This window comes from Delphinapterus leucas, chromosome 3 (assembly GCF_059928025.1).
Source record: "Delphinapterus leucas isolate spDelLeu-1000000601 "Yukka" chromosome 3, BTC_Dleu_Yukka2, whole genome shotgun sequence".
NCBI lineage: Eukaryota > Metazoa > Chordata > Mammalia > Artiodactyla > Monodontidae > Delphinapterus > Delphinapterus leucas.
The window spans coordinates 7,997,281-8,014,759 of record NC_143131.1 but is presented as its reverse complement, the minus strand read 5'-3'; the positions used below and the strand labels follow the sequence as shown (position 1 = coordinate 8,014,759).

Below are 17,479 nucleotides of genomic sequence, written 5' to 3'. Positions count from 1 at the left end.
TCAAAAAGTGTCTCCAAGTGTGAGAAGGAACAGTGTCGGTGTCTTGAGCTCACAAGAAAATTTAACCCTTCAATCATATGTCCAGGGTGCTAACAATGGCATTGTCGTTGTGAGTCTGTTTTAGGATTAGCTTAGATAATGCCTGTGCGGTGCTCAATGCAGTAAATGTGGCACATGAAGTAGCCAATAAATGCATATTATTATGCACCCTTTGTATTCACTAATTTTCTGGCTAACAGCTCTTAACATGTAGACAGTTTCTTTGTCTCCACAGTTTTGTGACCTCCGCTACAGAAGTGATAGGAGACCCTTGGGGCTGATCATCTCCCCACGAGGCGTTCTTAATTCACCAGGCAGGGCTTTATTCCTCAGACTTTCAACGTTTCAGCATTTTTGACCTTCCTGTCCTCATTCTTGCCCTACTGTTGGCTTCCCCAGTACTGAGTGTCCCCAACCCCTCTTTCCAATTCCTCTCCATTCTTCCTCCTGAGCTCCTTCCCCGACCTGTCCCACCCCCAGGCCTGGGCCGCTATATCTAAAGAGCCATGGAAGAGGTCCTGCTTTATCTCAGATGATGCTTCACTGCCCTGTGATGCCCACTCACTGCCAGGCTGTGGGCTCAGAGAGGTTTTAGGACCTTGGCCATGTTACATAGGCAGGACGTACAAAGGAAGTCCCAGGTGAGGCTGATTTGAAAGCTGAGCTCTCTCTGTGAGGCTTGGGGCCACCAAAGATCAACCACCATGGAGGGAAGTGGAGTAGATGTGGAGGAAGCTCTTAGGAGGGCAGGCAGGACAGGAGAGCAGCTATGAACACAGGTTTTGGTGTCACAGACCCTGAGCATAACCATGGCCTCGCCTCCACAGTCATGTGACTCTGGTCACCTCCTAACCCAGCACCTTGGTTTCTTCCCTCCTAAAATGATAATGGCAATTTCATCTACCTTGGAGTAACCCTGTAGGGATGAAATTAGGTTTCCCATATGCCTGGTACAGATAAAACTGACAGCTTCTGATCACTGTCTTTCAGACAGCACTCATCCCCAAATACACTGCCCACATCATACTGGCACTGCATGAGGTATTTCCCACTAAACAGATGAGAGGACATAGCACATATAAGGCAAAAGGACGTCCATGAAATTCTGTAGACAGTTGTTTGCAGATGTGCTAGTCTCTTATTGGCCTGAAGAGTCAAGCCTTCTCAAGATATGTGACAGGTCCCAAATATTTCTTAAATTACCTTAAGCTCTCTTTAATTTGGTATTTGCCACTTAAAAAATAACATTTAAAAAGCCCAAGAACCCAATTTTCCTTATAACATAGGGCTCTAAGTGTTATATGTCAATGTTAAAATTTCAAATTTTACACAAAATACAAATTAGAGCTCATTACAACAAAAGTAAAGTAACATAGAGGGGTCTGAAACAGTGTGCCCTAAAGATCTGGCAGGGAATGATCTAACTACTTTCAGGCAATGTGTTTTCTACAGGGATAAACTCACGTCTCTGTGGGGAAAGAAAAGCTGATTCAAGTTTGGGGCCTTTCATTAATTATCCTAACATCTTCAATAAGAAGTACTTAGCTCCCAAACCAACGCAAAAGTAAGACTCTGAGCCCCAAAGCTAGAGGAACACAGACAAGGAAAAGGGTTAGTATCTGTCTGTGATCTTGTGAAGATGGCAACAGGGACCTACAGGCCTTTGTGGAAGCAATTTTTCTTTCTTTTTTTCTTTCTTTTTGCTGTACGCGGGCCTCTCACTGCTGTGGCCTCTCCCGTTGCGGAGCACAGGCTCCGGACTCACAGCCTCAGCGGCCATGGCTCACAGGCCCAGCTGCTCCACGGCATGTGGGATCCTCCCGGACCGGGGCACGAACCCGTGTCCCCTGCATCGGCAGGCGGACTCTCAACCACTGCGCCACCAGGGAAGCCCCAATTTTTTTTCTTTTTTTTTGAGCAGGGTGGGCTGCACTTCTTTTCACTATAGAAAGGCTGGACTTAACCTTGCTTTTATTTCTAGGATTCAACCCCACAAACATCATTTTAAGTAAGTTACTCATTTTAAGAAATTTCAATTTTTTACTACAGATTAATATGAAGAAGAATCATTTTAAGAAAACAATTTAAAATTCTAAAGTGTTTACTAGACAGTGTTTTCCTTTTCCCTCTTTTAACTCTAATAAAATGACACCAATAATCCTACTTTTAGAAGCTGAAAGCAATTTAGTAGGGGTTTTCACAAATAGCTGCGCTTTTTTCAGAAGAAGTAGACTTCAAAATTACTATAATTGATGATAATTACTTTCAGGAATAAATAAAAAACAATTAAGCCTTTAAAAAGTTAGAAAGTGGAATGTATACACATATACTATACCTTAAGGTGCGACTTTGAAAATTATGCTGACCCATTGGTACATCCTATTAAAAAAAAATAGTATTAGTTGCCAAAAACATACTTTAAGAATCTCTCAGTGATAATGAGGTATATTTCTTCTTCTGTCATGGAAAATATCATTTAGGTAACAAATAACTACCCATGAGGAGAAAAAGAGCTTAATTATAAATGTGAAACATGATTAAAAATTCAGTTTATATTTAGAATGTTTTTGTAATCTATAAACTCTGGTGTCAGGATTGTGGTCTGAAGTTTTAAAGTTTCTGTCCTGTTATTTGCAGATATGATTTCAAACAATGCCTGCAGAGGACTGTTATTAAAGTTACTGTAGACAAATGATGGGAAAATGTAGTTTGGCATCAGACTGAAATTTAAAAAATGCTTTAAGACACAAACATGATCATAAAATCTATAGTCAATCCTTATCACTGACTGGGCTGTTAAGAAATGGGACTGTTGGTTAAGTGTGTGAAAGCGAGAATCATTGATCGAAAAGAAGAAATGTACATGTGAGTGCTGGTAGTTCCTGAAAAAGGTCAATGACAGAGACAGACATTGGTCAGAGTTAATCAGTGGGGGTCTCCACTGCCAAATGTTCAATAATAGACTTAAAAACCCACAAGATACACTTTCATACATTTAAATAAAATAAAATAATTAAAATAAAACTTGTAACAAAGTGGCTCCAAATAAACTGTACTTTGTTGTTTGATCTCCAAGGTTAGATCAAGAAATGTATTCAGCCTAGGGAAAGGTGAGTCTTAAAAAAATAACTGAACTCCAAGTTTTATTATATAAAGTAAAACAATGCATTATTTACCAGCTCTATCAACGTTAAATCAAGAGTCAATGAAGTTCTGCATAGGGGATTAGATAAAAGAAATAACTTTTGGCAATGACAATTGTTCAACACTGGGATGTATTAATAAGAATGGCAATGGGATCTTTCTGGAACTGAGTAAGAGACACAGTCCTATGGGGTTCATGTGCTAATAACCAAAGCCTCAGATGTCCTCTGTCTCTACTAAGGCAGTCCCTAGGCTCCATCTCTGTGACTGGAGGCCAGCTGGTTAAGAAAACTGAGTTTGTCCCAGAGGCCCTCTGATTTTTATACAATTTCCTGAAGTTCAAATCTCTAGCCAGTAACAACTCTCTTGAAAGAGGCATCTTCACTAACACATAATAGCAGATTAAAGTCAGGCTGAAATCCCTCCTTTGGTGTTTTGCTGAGATAGTAAGGCAGACAGTTGCTCTTAAGTCCTGAGACAATAAAGACTGATAAGAAATTAGCAACCACAGCAACATCAATCACACACCCAGAAAAGCAAGGCCTTATTTTCACAGGTACACATATGAAACAGCACAGAAAATCATGTTTTAATATTTAGATCTGATTCTTATTTCTTGAAAACCAACCAACCAGCCAACCGACCGACTGACCGACCAACTCTTGGTTTATAACAAATCTCGATGAGAGATATTAGCCATTAGTACTAATAATAAATGCAGTGTTGAGATGAAATTATCCAACTTTTTTCATAAGAGTGATAGAAGCATCGACTTTCCCTGACTACTAGATCCTAGGGTCTTAGGATACCTTTCCTCTAACAGGGTCTAGTTGCTGGAAGGTTCCAGTTGCCCCAGTCCTCCTGCCTCCTTGGATCTTTTCTCTTCTTATGATCTCATCCAGCTCTATGGCTTCCAATATCATCTAAAGCCGGATGCTTCTCATATCCATATCTCCATCTGGGACCTCTTCCCTGAGTTCCGGACTCGCACACCCAACTGCCAACTTCCTAGCTGCACTTCGGTGTCTAAAAGGCATACTGATTTGAAGATGTCCATTAGCAAAACCTGGATTTTTTCATCTGAAATCCCCTGACTTTCCCCGAGTATTTGTCATCTCAGTTCATGGCATCATCATTCTTCTAGGGGTGCAGCCAAAAAAGTGTGTATTCCTCCTTGATCCTCCTTTTCACACATACCCACTCCATCACCAAGTCTTATATGTTCCACTTTCAAATTATAACCTGAGCTTGCTTCTCACTGTTTCCACTACTAAAATCTTAGCATAAGAGGGCACCATCCTCCTCCCTTGGAACACTGCATTCTTGCTCCATTACCCAGAGCATTAATTACACTATGCCCTCCCCTTGGGTAAGACCCTCTAACGACTTCCCATCACAATCAGAATAAATTATATATGATTACTTAGAGCCTCTCGCCCTGATGACCTCCCTTTGCTTTATTGCTGATGACGCTGCAGCCACACCAGCCTTCTCTCTGCCCTCAAAGATGCCAATTCATTTCCATCTCAGGGCCACAGAATTTGATTTGCCACCGACTTCTCCCCTTCTCCGAGATGTTCCCAGCCGCCCCATCCAGAGTAGCCACACCATTCACTCCCAAAGACGATACTCCATTTTCTCTTCATCATGGCCCTGAGCAGGCACCTGGAGTGATCTTGTTTGTTCATTTGCGTCCGACTTAGGGTCTCTCTCTTTCCAACAGAATGCAAACTCCTCTAGGACTTGCCCTGGTGGTCTCCCTTGTTGACTGACTGATGGATCATGATCTTCTGTCAGATCGTTTATTTTTCAGTTGAAAAAGAACAAAGGAAGTTGAGAGAAGATATATAACTGAGACAAAACAAGAATGCTGAGCCCCTGCCTTTTGGGCTTGGGTGTGTGATTGTGAAATGTCCACTTTTACCTGACAGCCTGGTATGTTTCTTTTTCTCATCAGCTAATAAGAATTATGTAACATCCCATTTTCTTTCTTTACCTCAAATGCATCCCTAATACAATTAATGCCATTCTGCATGAAATTTTACTCAGAGACTGTTTTAAAATCTAACTATACCATTGGGATTATTCTAAGTGCTCAACTGTGTTTACTTTTCTCTCCTCTTATGAGTTTTTCTATTGTCTATCTGCACTTCAGCTATCTTATTGAGAATGTCCCTGCTGCAAGAAGCATTGGGACTTTATTCTCTGTTGGAAGTAAGGATGATGTAAATAAGGATATCCAACAATAGAATGTACATTGCTTCTGACACAGCCTGAACCTCTGGGTGATGAAGAGACAGTTTTATTGATGCCACTCAAATTCCAAGGACATCATGCCTTCATTTGTTCTCTTATTAAGATGCTCTGGCTTTCTATCGTACTTCATAATAGCAGAAGCAAAACACAAACCTGGATTTAAAAAAAGAGTTCAGCTGTATTCAGTTGCTACTGTCAGTTGTAAATTAGAGTCTTGGGTAATAAGGTTATAATGCAAAATCACTCTAGGTTAAAACCCTTAGCAATGCGGGGTTGGTGCTCATTGATAACCTGATATCTGTAAGGAATATCTGAGAATGCCAATCTGAGAAGTCAGAGATAGTGAGCTTGCCTCATTACAGACAAAAGTTACTTTGGCAGGAGATGCCTTTTGGGGAACTAGCTTTCTCCCAGCGCTAGGGCATGGGGAGGGCGTACCGTGGTGCTGATCTTGCCGTTCTCCGTGGTCATGCTGTCTCTGTGATGCAGGTGTGCAAAGGGCTTGGCCGCCCCCCAGGATTCCAGGTACCGGGTCATGCGGACGGACGCCCTCATCTTGGCTCCATCGAGGGTGGATCGAGGTCTGAAGAGGTGCTGGGGGCTCCGTCGTTCTCCCTTGGGGTGAGAAACAAAGCATTACACCTGGCGGGGCACAGGTGCACAGCCTCCCGCCTTCCTGCTCTGCCCACCAAGAAGCCTCCCTTGAGTAAGCAGATTCCTCTAACATCATGCCCTTCACTTTCCTGGTTCCTACTCTCATTCCTTCAGTGACTGGTATTCAGTGCCATGAGCTGTTGGAGCCAAATGATTTTTTTTTCAGACAACAAAACTTACCTGTATTTGAAACTTAGGGAAAAATAATAGCTATTTTAAGGGATGTTTTTATAAAGTTGATTCTTAGACAGAATATGCTGATCTGTTTCAATGTGTTCTTGATGGCTGTGTTTTTTCCTAAAGCGATTGGCGGTTTTCTGATGCTAAATGGCCCCGAATATCGGTGTTTTGGTGTTCTTTGCCTGAACACAATGTTCTTTCTTTTTTTTTTTTCTTTTTAAATTGGGGGTATAGTTGCTTTACAACGTGGTGTTAGTTTCTGCTGTACAAAGAAATGAATCAGCTATAAGTATACATCTATCCCCTCTCTCTCGGGCCTCCCTCCCACCCACCCCCATCCTGCCCATCTAGGTCACCACAGAGCACGGAGCTGAACTCAGTGTTCTTTGTACACATTTTTTTTAACCTCTTCCCTGTGCCGTCCCTGTCCCATCACCACACAGTTCCTCCCGCTTGTCATACATTTGTCTCCAGATCAACCCTCTAGTCAGTTGGAAGTTTGTCTCTGAAGGTGAAACTGGGGTTTTAGGGAGGTTATTGTGAGTAAACATTAATAAACTTGATCTCCTTGATGTTATGATATTGGTTTTGACAATTCAGAGGTGTGTCTTGCTGCTCTCTGCGCTATTTACCAGCCTGCAATTTGGAGGGAGTTTACAGAAACCCTCAGAGCTTCAGTTTCTTAATCTGTAAATAGCAGTAGTACCCATTTGGCAGGAATGTGGGAAGGGTTAAAAGAGATGAGAACTCTAAGCCCCTGCTCTGGCCTGACACGTGGTGTGAAGAGTTAGAGCCAGCAGCTGTCTGCATGCGATGAATGGTGTTTACTGTATCAAAGTTACCATATCTGCACATAATGTACTCACACAACTGTATACATGACATTTACTTGCCAATCTTCCAGAAGTTTCTTCTTTCCCTTTTTCTTATATCTTCATCCTACTTTCTCTCATTAGATTTTTATCATCCAAAGCCTTGAGCAAAATCCTTATCTTTATTTAATTTTCTAACTGCCAGGCGGGGTCCATCGTGGACTAACACACACATTGATCAACATTGACTAACCTATAAAACCTCGTGATGCAGACAATACCCTTGCCATATAAACAAGCGATTCATTTCAAGTGTTTCTTTAATAAATATTTGAATCCATTGTTACAAAACACATACGCAGTTAAAGTAGTTTTAAAGGCAAAGATGAGCAAAGAATTACACTAGTTCTTGACTAAAAACACTTTCCATATGAGTACTTTGCCCTTTTCACTTTTAATCATAGAAGTCATAGGCTAATTATAGACTCTTTACAATACTGACCTTGGGGTTGATTACAAAGTAGGTCTTCACCAAGTGCTGCTTTAAATATGGGTCTCTGATGTCACCATCTCCTTCCTCCACTTTATAAGCCCCATTCAAGTGTTCCAGTGTGACGGAAGAAATGTGAACACGTCTGAAATTCCATTTTAAAACCACAATCAGGATATATAAGGAGGAACGTGCAAGAAGACTTTCTATTTATTTGGGATTTCAGAGAGAATTTCTTCTGCCCCAAGTGAAGGAAAGGCTATATGTTCTTAGTAAAATTGACTGTAATTAAGGTTCATAGTCTGTTAACCACTGCTTTGGAAAGATGCTCCCAGATGTCATGAGCTACTAATATTTGGAGCTTCTCTGCACTCACAGAAAACTGCATGGTGAATTACAGCAATTAAAACTCGATCTTATCGAATTTTGGGGTATGAAGATATATATTTTTTTTGAAATGCATGCCAAAGTCATTTTAGGAAGTGTGCTGATCTGTATAAAAGTATGGGCTTTCTTTCTCAATGCTTGTTCTCATGCTTCTCCAAATTACAGCACTTGCATCAAGATTCTCGTGTCATCTATCCAGATGGTACCGTTTGCTTATTTCAATAGTACTGATTTCAGAAGTTACCAATAATAGAGAAACGTCATATATCTCCACTGACTTATAAACCATCTTTAACTTAGGTTTCTATTCATAAATATGAAAATAAGTAGAAGTCTGTAATTTAGAATCTGACATCCACAGTCTTTGACCACGGGTCCCAGGGGTGGTTGCATTGGGGCTTGAGAGTTCATGTCCATCTGGTTAATGGAAAAGGCCACTGGGCGTGAGTAACGTGATACTAACCAAGGCAACAGAAATCACTGAGCAGTCGGTTATTAACCTGTCGACCTATTATTCCCAGCCCTGTAACCTGCTGGACGAGAGAAAGCCAATGTGCCGCCTTACCCGGGGACCCCTCCAGCTTCCATGTGGTTGGCCAGGGTAACGTCATGGGACCATACGTCGTACTGCCACTTCTGCAGCCCGATCACGCCGCAGAGGACGTTCCCAGAATGCACTCCCACGCGCATGTTGATGTCCACTCCAGTGGCGTCCCTCACTTTCCTAAAGGGAAGGAAAGTCACATCATCTTCCAGGACCAGCCTCTTCTTCCTTTAATTCCTGGCCAATTTTCTGGGCATTTTATCATTCAGAATGTCTCAGATTGTTGGAAATATTGTCATGAATTCTTACTGTGGCAGAAGATTGCTGCTCCGAGGCAAGAGAAAGGGATTTTTCTTCGGTTACTACCAGACTAAACCACCAGCGCCAAGCCAATGCTCTGGCCGGTAAAGCATCAGGATGGCAGGGGTCGTGATGCAACATTTTGGTTGTAGTTTCTACTTTTTCAACCAATGTGTATCACACACATAACATGTGCTGACACCTCCTCAGAATTTTCATACTAGACTCGTGTGACATTGCCTTGTACCGTCAGAAACAATCTTAGATGCCATTTGCAATTCTAGTGCTTAGCATAACGTATGTCCCCAAGGAATATTTTCTGCTGATGAGACAATACGGCTTATTTGTGAGCTTAATAATGACTTTAGCCTGAATAGGAATTAAAAAAAAAATAACCACGAAATGAAAGCTTTTCAATTGTGCACATTCTTTAACAGAAAAGAGAAAAGAATACTCTTTAAGAAGCTTTAATAATGCATAAGGTATCATTAAAAAGAAACTCATTAAAAAAATCATTTATAAAATACTTTAGGACTCTGTTGCCAACTCATTGAAAGAGACAAATGAAGAACTTCCTTTAAGCAAAAATAGCAATGCTTGGCGATGCTTATTTGTTTCTGCCAGTTAGATACATTTATCAATTAAAATTTTATTGTAAAAGAAGAATGCAGGAAGGTATCCCTAGTTACATGGAAAGAATCACCCCAAGAGGAAACGTGGAGGGAAGTAATGACACTGATTTCAACACAGCAAGTCGGAAGGGTTACCAGGTGTGGGATGCAGTAAAATGAACCTGAAACATCTCAAAATGACACAAGCATGCTTAAATGATGCAGTGACATCATCTGAGCATACTACTGATAAAAAGAAATGGGTCCATGATGTAAAAATAAATGACATCCTGAAAAAAGAATATAGAAGGCTGTCTCTTTCCCCTCCCTTCCTCTCTACCTTCCTTACCTGTTCTCATTTTTTTTTATAAAAAAGACAACCTATTTGGGGTACTTTACAAGTCATCCAAACCCTTCATTCCTGCTCCCATGAGGAGCATCTACATGACATAGGAGGCTTGTCCTACCACTCTGTCCCCATCAGCACTGAGTGTGGACAGCTGCCCGGGCCCTGTCTGGTCCCCGTCTCTCCAGGCCTTTTCTCACTATGGTTCCTCTCTGCTCCCCACTCCCCTGAGTGTCCCCTTCCTGACAGGGCCCGGGAGTCACAAGACCAGTCCGTGATAGAAGTGACTGGTTAATGATTCGACTCTTTAACAATCTCCACATGCTTCATGTCTTTTTTAGAGAAATGAGTTGATCAAGGGTTCAGATGGCCTGATTGACCAAACGTTTTAATGCATGTAGATGAAATCTGAGTGATTTATAGAAAAATGTTGAAATGATCCCTTAGAGCTTGCAATAATAGACAATCTTTCTAATTTAAGAGGAGCCTTAATCACTTACACAATCAGGGTCCTGAATATCACTGCCTTGATTAAGAACAGTTTACATTTTCATGACAGGAAAAAAAAAGTCTCCTTAAGCGTTGGAAATATTCCCAAACTGCAGCTGAAGTGCTTCTGCAGTGGTGAACTTAGCTAATGGGGAACAAGGATAAATGTGGAGGTCCAAAGTTGGAAGGAAAAACACAGGCAAACGTTTCTGGACCCATGTTGCTGGTTCCCACCAAAACTGGAGATAATCTGGCAAAATTCCAAGTGCCAAGCGTGTGCTTTCTCCTCAGCAGCTTGAAAAACTAAAATTCCTGTATTCATGCTCATCTTTGGCTTAAGAAATGGGAATGAAAATGCTTGTCTTTGTATGTGAGAGAGAACAAAGAATTTCTGAAATGTGCTGAGGTGTTCCCTCTTTTCCTGGCTTATATTGGGGGTGTAGCAAGACAACCTATTATTATTATTTTTTATTGAAGTATGGTTGATTTACAATGTAGTGTTAATTTCTGCTGTACAGCAAAATGATTCATATATATATATATTCTTTTTTATATTCTTTTCTTTATGGTTTATCACAGGATATTGAATATAGTTCCCTGTGCTATACAGTAGAACCTTGTTTATCCATCCTATATATAATAGTTTGCATCTGCTAATCCCAAACTCCCAATCGATCCCTCCCCCACTCTCCCTCCCCCTTGGCAACCACAAGTCTGTTCTCTATGTCTGTGAGTCTGTTTCTGTTTCATAGATAGGTTCATTTGTGTCACATTTTAGATTCCACATGTAAGTGATATCATGTGATATTTGTATTTCTCTTTCTGGCTTACTTCACTTAGTATGGTAATCTCTAAGTCCATCTATGTTGCTGCAAATGGCATTATTTCATATATTTTTATCGCTAATATTCCATTGTATGTATGTACCACATCTTCTTTATCCGTTCATTTGTCAATGAACATTTAGGTTGTTTCCATGTCTTGGCTATTGTGAATAGTGCTGCTACAAAAACACGGGTGTATGTATCTTTTTGAATTGTAGTTTTGTCTGGATATATGACCAGGAGTGGGATTGCTGGATCTTCTGACAATTCTATTTTTAGTTTTTTGAGGAACTTCCATACTGTTTCACCCAGTGGTCGCACCAATTTACATTCCCACCAACAATGTAGGGGGGTTGCCTTTTCTCCACACACTCTCCAGCATTTGTTATTTGTAGACTTTTTAATGATGGCCATTCTGACCGGTGTGAGGTGATACATCATGGCAGTTTTGGTTTGCATTTCTCTAATAATTAGCGATGTTGAGCATCTTTTCATGTGCCTGTTGGCCATCTGTATGTCTTCTTTGGAGAAATGTCTGTTTAGGTCTTCTGCCTATTTTTCGATTGGGCTAAAACAACCTATTACTGATCACTTTGCCAACTGCACATGAGCCGAACTGTTGATACATAGCAGGGGAAGAATTCAGAAGCCCTTGGTCAAGGAGTAGCAGATCATGGGGACACATGGCCATTAAGATATGAAACTTAAGTTTAGGTATAAGGAAGAGCTCTGGAAGTTCACTCAAATCTGTTGACATTACTGAGATGCTGGACACATAAGATATCACTGAGGCATCTATGATGAATGGATAAAATGCAATACATACATACAATGGAATGTTATTCCATCATTAAAAGGAATGAAGTACTGATACATACCACAATATGAATAAACCTTGAAAGCATTATATAAAGTGAAATAAGTCACACACAAAAGAACAAGTATTGTACAATTCCAGTTGCATGAAATATCTAGAACAGGCAAATTTATGGAGGCAGAAAGTAGAACAGAGGTTACTGGGGGCTGGGAGGAAGGGAATGGGGAGTTATTGCTTAGTGGGTACAGAGTTTCTGTTTGGGACAATGAAAAGGTTCTGGAAGTAGATAGTGGTGATGGTTGTATGACATTTTGAATGTATTTAGTGCCGCTGAATTGTACACGTAAAAATGGTTCAAAGGGCAGTATTTATGTATGTATATTTAACCCCAATAAATAAATGTAACAACAAAAGAAGGTATTAATGATGACATGCCAGTGGACAGAATGTAGGGAATCTTTTTTCTTTTTTTAGGGGGGGAATCTTTTTTCTAAAGGCTCTTCAACATATTGGAATTACAGAAACTTAACAGAACTGGAAAACAGTTGATTCCAAAGAAGAAATTAAGCTTTAGTAAAAGGGTGGATTGTTGAATCCAATGTGCTATTGATTCACATAATAGCATCCTTCACAAAACCCATTTATAGAATCCATTTCACCTTATGTTTGACCAACACTGAGGTGGCCTCCAGGGGTGGGTTATACATTTGAGAAAATCTGTTAGGTCTACATTGATTAAATTCACTTCCATCTAGACCCATAGTGGTGTGAATAGTTAGTGACTCTTGAAATAAAGCTGAAAAACTTTTTTTTTTTTTTTTATGTCTCCGAGAAGACAAATGATTTACTTATGGGGAGAAGAAGGGGGACAGTTATTTCCCACACAATGTATTTCAGCGGGAAGCTGAGGTGACACTGCCCACCCCTCCCATCTTGAATCTTCCTTTGATTCCTCTCGATTCCTTTGCCTCTCAATCCCTGACTGCCCCACAGTGGCCCCTGACAAAGGCTGAACTAGTGGATCTGGACACTTAGGTCTGCGGACTCTGCTGCGGCTAGGGCTTCACTGTTCTTCCCTGGCCAGCACTGGAAACCCACCGACAAACCTCTCAGTCCATTTCGGCCCACAACTAACACCACGGTGGGCTAAACACAGTGATAACTTGACTTGTTGCTTTCTCACTTAAGGTCCTATTTACTCTGACCCCGAGACAAGGAATTAGACCATCAAGCACATAGTTCCCATCCTGTTTAGCCAAAAAATATGTGGAGGATAGGGGAAAATCACTTGACCAAAAATAGGCAATCCCCCCCCCCAAAAAAAAACCAAACTGAAATCCTTCAATCACACAATCAGAAAACAAGAGCTTTTATCATTTATAAGAATACTGTGGCTTCTATGAAGGTACTTATAAAGAAGTATGCATTATGGTACGGGCAGTGAAAATTCATTTTTTACCTCACATTTTTACCCTGTACTTGTCAACTGTAACAATAACATTATTCTATGAAGCAAATCTTCTCTAGAATTACAATGAAAGAACCTATAGATAGAAGGCAGAAAACTATTATGGATATAAACTGAAACTACATTCACAGAGCTGAGCGTGACTTAGATGGAGTAATTCTGGGCTGGATTTTTATATTCATTGCAGTCTGGTGGTAAAAACTACTTTCTCTCTTACAATTTACATGTACTTGTCAGAAATCAAGAGATGCTGAGAGTACAGACTTTTTCCTGAAGATTGGAGGAGACCTTTACATTTTTAAAAAAAGCACTTTTGAAACAAAACAAAGGTCCCTTCCCATAGATTCTAACTCAGTGTTGCTGTAATCTAAGGCTAATAATAGCAATACAAAACACAGAAGGCTTACTTTGGACTTAGTTCTCACATGCCAATAAATGAGTCTCTGCCCATTTATATTTAAATGTACAATCATGTATTTAGTTTCAGTAGACAGAAAAATAGGAATAGTTGTAAGAACTACAACTAAAACTTATCAAACAGTTAAAAAAGCTCTTACTAAGCATTACACTTACTTTATGGCTTCACACATATCCAGTCCCATTTTCACACAATTCTTGGCATGGTTAGGGAGAGAGATAGGGAGTCCGGAAACACAGTAGTAGCAGTCTCCTAGAATTTTTATTCTCATGCATTCATTCTCCTGAAAGAAGAAATCACAGAATTTCAGTCGAGTTAAGCACATATATAATGATTTTGATTTACCAAATATCACCAAGTGCTAGTTCTACTGGCATTGCCACAGTGAATAGGGTTTGTGGGAAGAAAGAAATGAGAACTAGTTGAGTTTCCCTTAATTACCCATCAAGATTGAGCCACCCTCACCTGCATGCTCCTTTACCAAAGCAGGAAGAATCAGGGTAAGGGGTAGAAGGGGAAAGCTGAGAGAAAGTTCTGGAATGATTTACACTTAACACAGCAGAGGAGGGTAAAGATAGGACCATTCTCTTTAGTCTGAACAAATCCAAACATTGACAGTGAAATGAAACATTCTATGCAAAACAGAATCTTTCAGGATAGAAAATGGTAAGCAGAACTCAACTAGAATTAGAATTTTTGTCATTTCCTACTGTGCTCACGATTTTCCTCATTTCTTTTAAAGCTAAAGCAGATTCTTACCTGCAGACATGTAGCTTCCGATAAACATCTCTACAACATAATAAGCCACCATTCAACATTGCCAAGTAATTTGAAACTTAATTCTGATCTGAGGTTAAGCTGTTTAATATAAAATTAGACAAACTCATTATTTTTATTGGCTGGGTTGTATTTATATTATAACATTATAACATTATAGATTAACTTCATTCATATGCATTAATCCTACATCCATTTCTAGCCTTTTCAACTAGTTTATAGACTCTTCACTCAAATTTATAATAAATACATAAATAAACAAAGATGTACCAAACACAGATTTTTTTTTTTTTTTTTTGGCCACGCTGCATGGCATGTGGGACGCTAGCTCCCCAATCAGGGATCAAACCTGTGCATTGGGAGCCTGGAGTCTTAACCACTGGACCACCAGGGAAATCCCAGACTTTTTTTCTTCTTAACACTCGCACAGGCTTGTGTATAAAATGAACAAATTTGAAATAATAAAACGAACATAAAATCTTTTTGTTCTTAAGTATGTGTTAGGTTTACTGAAGATTTTGCAGATTTCTTTCCCTGTCTCATAGAGAGCTGTGTACTTTCATGCTTATCTATAGCATTATAGATGACGTGTTAGTAATTCCTGATAACAATATTTTAAATAATAAAAAGGCAAAACATTGTTTATTAATAAGGCTTCTCTCCTATACTTCCTAAATATGTATCCTGAGTCTAGAAAACAGTAAGATTAAGAACATTGAATTCTTGGCACTCTTATCAATGATCAGCTGACTGTATATGCATGGGTTTATTTCTAGTCTCTATTCTGCTCCATTGGTCTGTATGTCTGTCTTTAATACCAGTATCAGACTGTTTTGATTGCTGTAGTTTTGCAATATATTTTGAAACCAGGAAGCACGATGCCTCCAGCTTTGTTTTTCTTGTCCAAAATTGCTTTGGATATTTGGTGTCTCTTGTGGTTCTGTATGAATTTTAGGATTTTTTTTCTATTTCTGTAAAAACTACCATTGGGATTTTGATAGGGATTGCATTGAATCTGTAGATGGTTTGGGGTACTATTTTAATATTAATTCTTTCAACCCATGAACATGGAATGTCTTTCTACTTATTTGTGTCTCCTTATATTTCTTTCATCAATATTTTATAGTTTTTGGTGTATAAGTCATTCACCTATTTAGTTAAGTCTATTTCCTAAGTATTTTATTGTTTTTGATGATAATGTAAATGTGTTTTCTTGATTTCCTTTTGAGATACTTCATTGTATAGAAATACAAGTGATTATTGTACATTGACTTTTTATCCTGCAACTTCACTCAGTTTATTTATTAGCCCTAACAGATTTTTGTGGACTTTTTAGGGTTTTCTACATATAAGGTCATATCATCTGCAAATAGAGATAATTTTACTTCTCTTTTGAGTTGGACGTCTTTTATTTCTTTTTCTTGCCTAACTGCTGCATCAGGAAGTTCCAGCACTATGTTGAACAGAACTGGTGAGAGTAGGTATCCTTGTCTTATGCCCAATCTTAGAAGAAAAGCTTTCAGTTTGTCACTGTTGAGTATGATGTTCACTGTGGGTTTTTCATATACGGCTTTATTGTGTTGAGGTAAGTTCCTTCTTATTAGTTGAGAGTTTTTAATCATAAAAGCGTGTTTAATTTTGTCAAATGCTTTTTCTGCATCAATTGATTGAGATGATCATATGATTTTTGCCCTTCATTCTGTTAATGTGGTATATCCCATCAATTGATTTGCGATGCTATCCAACTTGCATCCCAGGGATAAATCCCAGTTGGTCATGGTATATGATCATTTTAAAGTGCTGTTGAATTTGACTTGTTAAGTGAAATAAGCCAGATACAGAATGACAAATACTACATGATACCACTTATATGAGGAATGTAAATTGGTCAAACACAGAAGCAGAGTATAGAATGGTGGTTTCCAGGCCTGGGAGAGGGGAAAATGGGGAAGTGTTGGTCAAAGGACACAAAGTTTCAGTAATGCATGATGAATAAGTCCTAGAGAGCTGCTGTACAGCATAGTGTCTATAGTTAATAATATTATATTGTATACCTAAACATTGGCTAAGAAGGTAGATCTTATGGTAAGTGTTTTAATCACAAAATAATAATGATGATGATAATGATAAATTAAAAGGGCAAGAGGAAACTTTTGTAGGTGATAGATGTTTATGGCATAGGTTGTAGTGATGGTTTCAAGGGTGTATCCCTAAGCTCAGTAAGCTGTATGTATGTGAACTATGTATAGCTTTCTGTATGCCAATTATACCTCATTAAAGTGGATAAAAACTAACAGTGAATGAGCAGTGACGTTGAGTTCCTTAACTTAATGTGTTTTATGTAGTATTCCTCAATGGACTGAATTATCTGTTTGCTTATAATGCTCACCAACTCCATGTTTTGAACTATGAGCCATGAACTGATATCCAAAGCATGCTGCCCCTGTGACCAGCAATGGATGGCCCAAGCTATCCTAGGCCAGTCTCTGATATTGCCTGGACGTTCCTTTGTTACAATGATCAGAGAGGAGCAGGAAGTCACACCGAGTACCTCCCTTATGAGTTATAAATTGTGTCCTCCTCAGATTCACATGTTGAAATCCTAACCCCTGGTACCTGTGAACATGACATTATTTGGCCAAAGGGTCACTGTAGATGTAATTAGTTAAGATGAGGTCATACAGGAGTAGGGTGTGCCCCTAATCAGTCTGACTGGTGTCCATATAGAGAGAAGTAATTTGGACACAGAGCCTTGTGTGTGGGGAAAATGCCATGTAAACACTGGAGCTTTGCTGTTATCAGCCAAGATTAGGATGTTTCTTCCTATTGTGACTAGGTAGTGCAACAAAAATGACCTTTTACTGACTCAAACTTTCAAGACATTTTCTAAAGATGAGGCCCCCTCTACCCCAAACTCAACCTC

The 17,479-nt window shown here is 39.5% G+C and overlaps 1 protein-coding gene across 1 annotated transcript in view; it reads right to left on the bottom strand.

The window, feature by feature from the left end:
* The window catches only part of ADCY2 (adenylate cyclase 2), a 193,325-nt gene that overhangs the window by 83,446 nt on the left and 92,400 nt on the right, over window positions 1-17,479 (bottom strand). Inside the window, exons 5-8 of the mRNA XM_089908359.1 lie at window positions 13,935-14,062; window positions 8,528-8,686; window positions 7,588-7,720; window positions 5,878-6,054 (exon numbers count right to left, since the gene is read on the bottom strand). Coding sequence (XP_089764485.1) covers window positions 5,878-6,054; window positions 7,588-7,720; window positions 8,528-8,686; window positions 13,935-14,062 — 597 coding nt within the window. The remainder of the gene's footprint in view (window positions 1-5,877; window positions 6,055-7,587; window positions 7,721-8,527; window positions 8,687-13,934; window positions 14,063-17,479) is intronic.